The 10,375-nt window shown below is 45.0% G+C and overlaps 1 protein-coding gene across 2 annotated transcripts in view; it reads right to left on the bottom strand.

Annotated features, from left to right (window-relative positions):
- Positions 1 to 223: 223 nt before the first annotated feature.
- The window catches only part of LOC105490407 (2-hydroxyacyl-CoA lyase 1), a 73,680-nt gene continuing 63,528 nt past the window's right edge, over positions 224 to 10,375 (bottom strand). Inside the window, exon 15 of one of the 2 annotated variants that reach the window (XM_071090873.1) lies at positions 224 to 1,122. In XM_071090873.1, coding sequence (XP_070946974.1) covers positions 1,084 to 1,122 — 39 coding nt within the window. In that variant the 3' untranslated portion in view covers positions 224 to 1,083. The remainder of the gene's footprint in view (positions 1,123 to 10,375) is intronic. The other variant, XM_071090872.1, reaches the window with a different exon arrangement.

The raw sequence follows: 10,375 nt of genomic DNA, 5'->3' as shown, positions 1-10,375 counted from the left end.
GCCCAGAATGGATGACACTTCAGTTATGCAGAGGTCATAGCCAGGCAAGCCTGGGCAACTGAGAAGCCCCAGGAAAGCCCCTCCTCACAGCTCACTGTTCCCTGGCAACTCAGGCTTAAATCAAAGCCAGAACTGATGGGGCCTGGAAATGCAAAGCATAGCTTCGTCAGAGGGCCAGAAGAGCTAACGAATCTGATAAGACCCATTAGACTTATCCAGGCATCTCGCCCATAGTTACATCTCCAGGGCCAGGATCTTGGTTTTCCTCACTTTCAGGGCACAGATAGTAGGCTGGCCTTGAGCCATCTGGAGTGCAATCACAACACTAGTGACAGTAATCTTATCCAATACAGTGTTTTTCATACCATGCTGGGAGGTGTGCTCATTCTGAGATGTGCGGTTTTTGAAAAGTAGAGGAGTTCATGGACATTAGGAAACCCTGCCTGTTTTATGTCACTGTTGGAAACTTACAACATATATTGGCATATCAAAAACACTGAGAAGTCCTGCAGTAAAGAAATGCATTGACTTTGCTTTTACCCCAAACATACTTGACCCTCAAACCCATTTTTATTTAATTCTTATTATTTAGCTCCCCACTTTTCTCTTATCTACATGTTGTACACTAAACACGTTACTGGTATGATAAACACTTTTTATATAGGGCCTTATTTTGTATAAAATCCTTATCTTCTTTTTCATTTGATACTCATAAGTGAGGCAGCAATACTAGAATTATAATTCCCATTTTACAAATGAGAAAACTGAGGCTTATGTGAAGTTCTGGAGATGGCAGCAGAGGTTCAGGTCATTGGCTGGCTGGAACAATGACTAGCAAGACTAGATATGAGCCATGCAGGCTGCTGAATGACACATCGAATCAGATGTCACCAGTGCTCTAGCCTTTAGGGCTAGACATGTTCTCCATGGAGCACCAATCAACCTTGTCTTTACCTGAAACCAGACTCAGAAAGGCTGTTGAGTCCAAGAATCACTCAACTCTGAGGATGCAAAACCACATTCTTGGTAGGGAGATAGGAAGTCAGGGAAGGTCAGGGACTTCCAAGGAGACCCCAAAATGCTTTATGACAACCGGAGGATTGACGGTTCTTCAACTAAAGCCTGCAGGAAGGAAAAATATCCTGAATCCTGAACAAATAAATCCTACTGTCATTTATTTCAATAATGATAGGAATATATAAGCTCATAATATTTAGTAAGCCACCAAAGGGCAAAACAAATCTGCCTCACTCTGTCAGGTGGAGCTTGTCCCAGATTTCCCCTACGGTGAATCCTGAGAAACTTAGGTGACATTCACTACAAACTCTTCTAGCCAGTTCAAATGCATATTCCTAGTACACTATTTGTACTTAACACAAGTTAATTGCAAATTTTTATTTTTATATACTTATTGAAATAATATTACCACCCACAATCCCATCACCTCCCCCAACACCTCAGCCCATCACCGGCCCCTTCCTCAGTCCCACTCCCCCACCCCACCACCTTGCCTCCTGGAGAGATGGTTCCTCTTGCAATCTGAGGAGATTGGATGGGGTGGGGAGGAAGGCCCAACTAACAACTTCATTTGGCCCAAAGCCCTTTTCAAAGCTTGGATCTTGTCTCTGCCCAGCTAAAGGTGGAGATCGAGGGCATGTGGCTATGTCTGGCAAAACCTTTAACAACAATAGGCTAATGCTGACCAAGACTGAGAAGTAAAGGGTAAGAAAGGGAACCACTCTTAGTGCATATAATTATGCATCCTGCACCCCAGTTATGAGAAGAGAGATCTTAGCCAATGTGTGCAATTATCAGGCACTGCTGGGAGTATTGCAGAGTCACCTACTAGCTGAGGCTGGATACGGAGGAAATAATCTCCTCAGAGATGGACCAGAACATCCATAGGCACCCACGCTGCTCCAGTGAAGCTTTACAATCCCTGTGACAAGGAGGTTCTTCCCATCCTGCAGGTTGTAGTACCAGTCGCACAAACCTGAGGTCTCAGTATGTTCTGGATGTTCTGGATTTAATCCACTTAAGGCCTTAAAGTGCTTTAAAAATACGCAGCCACAGGGAAAGGGTTGTCTCCAAGGCCAAATGTAAACATACGAGGAACGGGTGATTTTTTTTTTTTTTAAGCACAAGAGAGATTAAACATTTTCCACCCAGTTATCATGGATTAGGTGGCAATCTGTTTCATTATATAAAGAGTTACCAAATGTAACTGTGATGTCTTAAAACCACAAGAGTGTCCTCAGGAAGTATGAACAAGGTGAAACTGGAGAAAACAGAAACAGAAAAGCAATGATTCAGGAAGGTAAGAGAGAGGTCAGAGAATTCATTCATTCATTATTTTTCTTTTTTTCCCGTTATTTATTTATTTATTTATTTATCTATCTATTTTTGGAGACAGAGTCTCACTCTGCCACCCAGGTTGGAGTGCAGTGATACTATCTTGACTCACCGCAACCTCCGCCTCTCATGTTCAAGCGATTCTCGTGCCTCACCTCCCGAGTAGCTGGGATTACAAATGTGCACCACCACGCCCAGCAAATTTTTTTGTGTATTTAGTGGAGATGGGGTTTCACCATGTTGGCCAGGCTGGTGTTGAACTCCTGGCCTCATGTGATCCACCTGCCTTGGCCTCCCAAAGTGCTGGGATTACAGGTGTGAGCCACCGCACCTGGCCCATTACTTTTTCATTCAATAAATATTTACTGTGTTCTTATCACAACACAGGCCAAGATCTACAAGTTGGAGACTCAGCATGCACAGAATGTACAAAAGTCCTTGCCCTTGGGAAGTTACATTCTGAGGAGGTCTGAAGACAGAAGCACACTGGTGTTTAGTGTAACGCAGAATAATGGAGGGAAATAATTGATCAGGGAGAGCCTCCCTGAGGAGGTGACATCGGAGCAGAGACCTGAGAAAATGAGCCATGCAGATATCTGGGAGGAAAGCACTCTAAGGCATCAGGTGCAAACATCCTAAGGCACCAACAAGCTTGTTTTTTCCAGGAGGAGCAGAATGGAGTTACGTGTGGCTGGAGCAGAGTAAGCAAGAGGGAGAGTAAAGGAAATAGGATCCAAGAAGCCGCTGGGGCCAGGTCATGTGGCGTTTGTAGACCACGCATGGAGTTTGGACTTTGTTTTAAGATGGAAGTCAGTGGAGGGTTTTGAACAGGAGAGTGGCAGCTCTGATTTGTGTTGTAACAGGATCACCTCTGGCTTCACCACAGTAGATTGTAGGGGGAAGTAGGAGACCTAATAGGAGGACACTGAAGGTGGAGATGATGGTTGGTTTTCCAAGAAGTGACAATGGGGGTGGTGAGTAATGATCAGATTGGATAGATATTTAAGGTAGTGTAGCAGATTGTATTTTCCAAAGTCTGCAGCGCCACCAAATACCCCACCCTCCACTGTCTTCTCCTGATGGAATGTTGCTACTTTTCCTTGAGAGGTGGTGTGTGTTTTCCTTCTCTGAACTCTGGCTCCTTCCCCTCCCAACTCTCTGCACCTCTATTGTTTTCCAGGTCCCACTCACCCCAACCTGATGCCTCCTTCTCCTCAGCCTCCAGGCCTTTATTAAAGTTACCAGAACCCAGAAAGGGCTTGCAGTGAGCAGCCTTCTCACAGACACAGGTGCAGGAGCCAGGCTTGGCTTCTAGGCTAGTGTAGGACAAAGTAGGGATGGGACGGGCAGAAAAGTCTTTCCCGAGACCCTGTGGAAATCTGGAGGGGACTTAGTGTGATCAGAGCTATGGAACTGGGGTCATTGGTGATCTGGGAGGCTTCACTGCCATCTGAGTTACAGGAATTTGGAAGGAGGAGTGCCAGAGTCGATGAGGAAGGTAAGAGATGAATTTTAATTGTAGTTCTCTGGCAAGAATTCATGGAAGAGTCATTTCTGACCTTCAGGGATGAAAATGCCAACTACAACCACCAATCATTAAATACCTATGATGTTCCTACAGATGTGATTTCTTGAAAGCCTCTAGGCTTTTGAGTTAACTCTATGAGGTAGGTATTACTATCTCTAGGGATAGAGGTTGACAATGGTAGCTTAGGTAATCTGCTCAAGGTCACACAGCTAGAACGCAAAGCCAGCCCACATACCTCAAAGCCTGTATTCTTTACACCTCACTACCCAGCTCCAGGATCAGACACAGTAAGGGAAATGGGGAGGCAGGTGAGTGAACTGCCCCATCCCAGGGCACAGTGTGGGCGCGATCATGTCCCTTTGGGGGCCAGTGGCAGGGTCTCTTGGCTGGGAGCCCTTGAAGAGAAATAGAATGAGCTATGCTGGGATGATAGACTGCTGGCAGATTCTGGTGGCTCAGCATAGCAGAAGGCCACTTCCAAATCTGGACGGCTGGACAGTGGGGGAACATTTTATTTGGGCTCATTGCACTCCAGCTCCTGCTCCTGCTGGGAACTGCCAGCAAGGACAGCTTGCCCTGTGTTTTCCCTGGCCTGACATGCTATTCCAGAATCCCTGCATTTCCTCCACCTGGAAAGCCTCCTGCCCCATCCCTTCATGTCCAAATCCTCCCAACTCCCAAATTTATATGTTTCCCCCTCAACAAAGCCTTTGCCAGGAGGAATGTGTTCCCTCTGGGAACTTCCCTAGTTCATGCTCTGCTTTTCTTCCTTGGCACTCGTAGGGCAGTGTGCTTGAGGGCAAGAGCAAAATGGTTTAAAGCGGACAGTACCTGGTTTGATTCCTGGCTCTGCCACTCAATAGCTAGGAAACTCTTCAGAGTTCCTCTGAAAAATCCTTCTGGGGTTTCAATAGCGTCAGAGATTACTGCTGAGGCTCCTTGGACAACGACTATCCAGATCTCAGGACTCAGTTCTCCTCCCTCCTTCCTTCAGGACTCCTAACTAGGGAAGCTCCATGTAAGCCTTAGCAGCCAAATGGAAATGGGAGTTCACCTTAATAATTGTGGTAACAACCAAACAGGTTCTGCTAAAGTTGGGGAATGTGGGTTAAGCCTGGAGACCACAAAGAATTACCTGCTTCCTCCCCATGGAATCTCAGATGGCCAGCTCCTCTTTGGGCTCCTGTCTGCCTCCCCTCCAGGGATAGGAAGGAGAGAGGTGGCACACAGAGTCCAGATCTGAGTAAGCAGCTGCTAGGAGGACTCCTGACCATAAGCATGGGACAAAGGTAGCCCGTGCCACGGTGCTGATAATTACAGTAGGGTGACACCCACCCATGAGTAAAATGACCCACAGAGTATCCTTGGTTCTGATCAAATTGATAACTCCTTTTTTTCTTGTAGGGCATAGGAGCATGGATTTAGATGGCAGTAGCCCAGGTAGAAATGTGGGGAAAGGGTTCTCCTCTTCAACAGTATGGATTAGACATACAGCATGTAAAATACCTTATAAAGGCCAGGCACGGTGGCTCACGACTGTAATCCCAGTATGTTGGGAGGCAAATGTGGGCGGATCACCTGAGGTCAAGAGTTCAAGACCAGCCTGGCCAACATGGCGAAATCCCGTCTCTAACAATAATATAAAAATTAGCCGGGTGTGGTGGCACGTGCCTGTAACCCCAGCTACTTGGGAGGCTGAGGCCAGAGAATCGCTTGAACCTGGGAGGCGGAATTTGCAGTGAACTGAGATCATGCCACTGCCCTCCAGACTGGGCAACAGAGTGAGACTTCGTCTCAAAAAAACAAACAAACAAAAAACCTTATAGAATGCCTTGCCATGTGGCAAGAGTGATCTAAACTATTCCAAAATATGAATACTGAGGTTTGTGTGTATGTATACGTGTAAATGTAAATGAAGCTCTAGTCGGTTCTTTCAACCTTGCAATATAATTGTCTTGGTCTGTTTGGGATGCTATAACAGAATATATTTTCCTGGGTGGCTTATAAACAACAGAGATTTATTTATCACAGCTCTGGGAAGTCCAAGATCAAGGTGGTGGCAGATTTGGTGTCTGCAGAGAGCTCATTTCCTGGTTCATAGATGGCAGTCTTCTCACTGTGTCCTCAACATGGCAGAAGGGACAAGGGGTCTCTCTGAGACTTCTATTTTAAAGGCACTCATCCTATTCATAAAGGCTCTAAACTCATGACTTAATCACGTCCCAAAGGTACTATCTCCTAATACCATCACTTGGGGATTAAGTTTCAACATATGAATTTGGGGAGGACACAAATGTTTGGTCTACAGCCATAACTATTTAGGCATGTGATTTATTTCTCTAAGTAGATTATTAATTCTTGAGCACAAGGCCCTTGCTGCTTTATCTTTTTATTCCTCCAGGTGCCAAATCTGATTCATAGTGGGCATTTGATAGTGTTGAATTAATTAATGAGTTGATTTGCATGATGCATGCAAGATAGACAAACTACACTGCATATATCTAGAACCTTAAAAGTAATTCAGGCCAAACGTGGTGGCTCATGCCTATAATCCCAGCACTTTGGGAGGCGGAGGCAGGCAGATCATTTGAGATCAGGAGTTTGAAACCAGCCTGGCCAACATAGTGAAATCCCATCTGTACTAAAAATACAGAAATTAGCTGGGCATGGTGATGGACGCCTGTAATCCCAGCTACTCGGGAGGCTAAGGCAGGAGAATTGCTTGAGCCTGGGAGGCAGAGGTTGCAGCGAGCAGAGATCCATTGTACTCCAGACTGGGTGACAGAGCGAGACTACATCTCAAAAAAAAAAAAAAAAAAGTAATTCAGCCTGGATCAAGCTTCCCTTTATAAAGTCTCAGAACAGATGGCCTCTTGCCAAGAGAACCCACGGGCCTTTGCTTTAAATGGGATGACACATGGAAGGCACCTTGCACAAGTCTGGCCCAGGAATGTGAGGTTCCAGGGCCCTCTGTTTGAGCTGGCAGCGGGGTGAGTGCCTTGATGCCCACCTGCCTCCCCCAGTCTCTCTCCACGATATGCCAGACATCTCCCATATCAGGGATGCCACCTAGCCTGGGACAAAAGAACCAGCTCTCCTCAGCTCTGGCTTCAGGAAGTGCCAGGTCATTGATCCGAAAAAAATAGTCTTCAGATGGGAAGATGCTGACATGATGACATAACCTCAGTGACAGCTTGTGATTCTCAGTCTGTGATTCTCCACACACTGCCTGGAAAATGCATTAGTCAAGTGTATTAGTTTGCTAGGGCTGCCATAATAAAAAGTACCCCCTGCTGGGCGGCTTAAACAACAGAAATTTATTTCTCCCAGTTTAGGGGGCCAGAAGTCCAAGATCAACACGCAGACAGAGTTGGTTTCTTCTCTGACTTCTCTCCTTGACTGGCAGATGGTCACATTCTTGCTGTGTCCTCACGTGGTCTTACCTCTGTGTACACACCCCTGGTGTCTCATGTGTCCAAATTGCCTCCTCTTATAAGGACACCAATTGGATTGGATTGGGGCCCACTCTCATTACCTCATTTTATCCTAACCACGTCTTTTTTTTTTTTTTTTTTTTTTTGAGACGGAGTTTCATTCTGTCGCCCAGGCTGGAGTGCAGTGGCGTTATCTCGGCTCACTGCAACCTCCACCTCCCAGGTTCAAGTGATTCTCTTGCCTCAGCCTCCTGAGTAGCTGGGATTACAGGCACGCGCCACCACTCCTGGCGAATTTTCTTTGTATTTTTAGCAGAGACAGGGTTTCACCATATTGGTCAGGCTGGTGTCGAACTCCTGACCTCACGATCTGCTTGCCTCGGCCTCCCAAATTGCTGGGATTACAGGAGTGAGCCACCGTGCCCAGCCTATCCCAACCACTTCTTAAAGACCCAATCTCCAGATACAGTCATATCTGAAGTACTAGAGGTTAGGGCTTCAACATATGAATTTGGAGAAGACACATTTCAGCCTGTAACACTCAGCTTAATTGGTTTCAGCTGTGGAAGAAAGCACACATCTTTGGGGTCAGAAGGACCTGAATTTAAGTCCATTTATTTCCCAGCTATATGATCATGGGCAAGTTGTTAAACCTCTCTGAGTTTTTGCTTCCTCATTTGCAAACTGGGGTTCCTGGGTTTGTGAGAATCAAAGGAATGGTCATGTGGAAAGTTTCCCCCTTAGCCTACATATGGGAATGTTTGTCCTCTTGAATACACAGGGCAACTTGCTGATGGAGCCCTGGGGAAGAGAGGGGAAGAGGGAGGAGTGCTCATGGCTCCCTTTAGCCCAGTCCTACCCTAAGGAGAAAGAAGGCCTCTATGGAGCAGATGCATTAGGACATCTTCCCTACCCCTGTGCTGGTGGGGAGCATCACTGTGCCAGCCACAGGAAACAGATCAGGTTGTAGGCTACCTAGTATCAGGCACGTAGAGACGGCCAGTACCTCTCTTTAGGTAGAGACCTCCCTTCCTATTTGAATTGAATGAGAAGTTTTGATATAGACAAGACTGAACTTTCTAAAGCTTGAAAATGAGATATCTGGTTAATAGCTGAAACTAACAGCGAAAGTTATGATTCCTGCTTAAACTATAACCCAAAATCTGGAAAAGGGAGAAGTGATAGTGCTCTTTTAAGAGCCCCAAACTTTCAATAAACTAGTTATCAGTACTTACTATTTCTTGTCTCTTTGGTATCTTATATCCCTAACACTTCTTCAAAGCACCAGAAGTTCAGATCTTCCAACTTTTGCCACAATACAAGAGTCAAGTCAAAGCACTCTCCTAATTGAGTTATCCCCTTTGAATACAATCTTACATCTCACTTGATTTTTACCATTTGTCCCACAAAAAATCCCAAACCTCTTACAAAGTGCTCTTTAAAAAGCATGTTAAAATGTAATACAGACTGAAACTGAGGGTTCCAATGCAAGTGTGGGTGGGAGAGACAGCAGAGGGTGGAGACAGGCAATATGAGTCAGGCTGCAGGAGGATGCAATGAGCTCAGTCTCTGCAGTTACCTGAAGAGTTAGCTGGGGCTGGAAGATTTCAGAAACCTATACTTCTCCATAGGGCTTCATGAGCATCTTCAGGATATGTCAAGTGGCTTCCTCAAGAGCAAGTGATCCAAGAGCAATATAAAGGAAAATGCCTCCATACCTTTTGATGACCTACTCCCAGAAGTGACACACTACCACTAGAGCCAAGTCACTAAGTCCAGGCCACACTCAAGGAGAGAATTAAGCTTCACCACTTGAAGGAAGGAGTACCAACAAATCTGTAGACATATTTCAAAACCATCACTTTCTCTCACTCATCTACTTTTCTTGAGTCAAACTTGTGCACACCAAGGATCTCCTTTCTTAGAGTGACTTCCTTCTCATAAGGCTCGCCGGTTTGTTATGCAAATGAATCCTAGCATCCTCTCTGCCATCTCCTCGAATCTGCAAGGGCACACAGCCTTTATCCTGAGCCCAGCACACTTGCCTCCCATTTGTATGCCATCGTGGCCCAGAACAAACTTATACCCAAACTCCACTTCCCTACCCTTTTGACATCCTGTGCCTCAGGAATGAGGCCAAACATCCACGTACACCTGGATAGAAGAAAAATGGGCCAATTTTTCTTCTTAGATACTACAACTAAAAACATGTCACCTTGTGGGTAAGCCGAGAGGTCGAATCTTAGCATGCATCAGGTCACCCAGAGAATGTGTTAAAACAAAGATTTTCTGACTCAGAAAGTCTTGGGAGTTGGGTGCTCCCAACTCTTCTTATGTTTTATGATGCTCCTGATGCTGGTCCATGAGCCACACTGTGAGAACCACTGGTATAAGGATTAATTGAGCAAAATGAATGCACCTACAGTGATTGAATAATTGGGGCACACTTATCCAGGTGGCCATTTTCAGCAGGGTAATCTGGACAAACTTACAACTTCCCTGAAAATTATGTTTTGTGGCTGGTCTCTTATCTCCTTCCTATGTTCTTCTCCTTCCATTAAATATATCCACCCTAAAAGCATATATAACCTATTTTTTTCTTTTAGATTTTTGTTTATAACTGCCTTTCACTTTATTGGTACACAAATTCTAAGAATTGAGGCCTTGGAGGAGGCCCTGTGGTTTGCAAATTCAAAAACACATTTTGAATTGAGGCCAACTTAAAAGTTGGACTTTCTTACATGCTCCAACTTTCCATTACATTTCTCCCCTTCCGTATCAGTTTGAATCTGCCAAGTACTTGACTTAGGAACTTCACAAACTCAAAGCAGCTAACAAATGGTAGCATCTAATGTGCAAATGACCTTCTAAAGTAATTTTCTATTTTTATTCTGCTCTATTTCAGTCAGTCTGGGAAATTTCTGGAAAGAGCATGCTCTAAAAGCATTTCCATTTATATTAGTAATTAGCTCCATAAATAGCCAATTTGTTTTACTTTTCTCTGGATCATTCTCAACCCTATTTGTTCCAGTTGAGTCAAATTGTCAAAGAAAGTTGAAAT

The sequence above is a fragment of the Macaca nemestrina genome, chromosome 2, assembly GCF_043159975.1.
Source record: "Macaca nemestrina isolate mMacNem1 chromosome 2, mMacNem.hap1, whole genome shotgun sequence".
Lineage (NCBI taxonomy): Eukaryota > Metazoa > Chordata > Mammalia > Primates > Cercopithecidae > Macaca > Macaca nemestrina.
The sequence above is the reverse complement of the archived record's forward strand: the minus strand, read 5'-3'. Positions and strand labels throughout refer to the sequence as shown.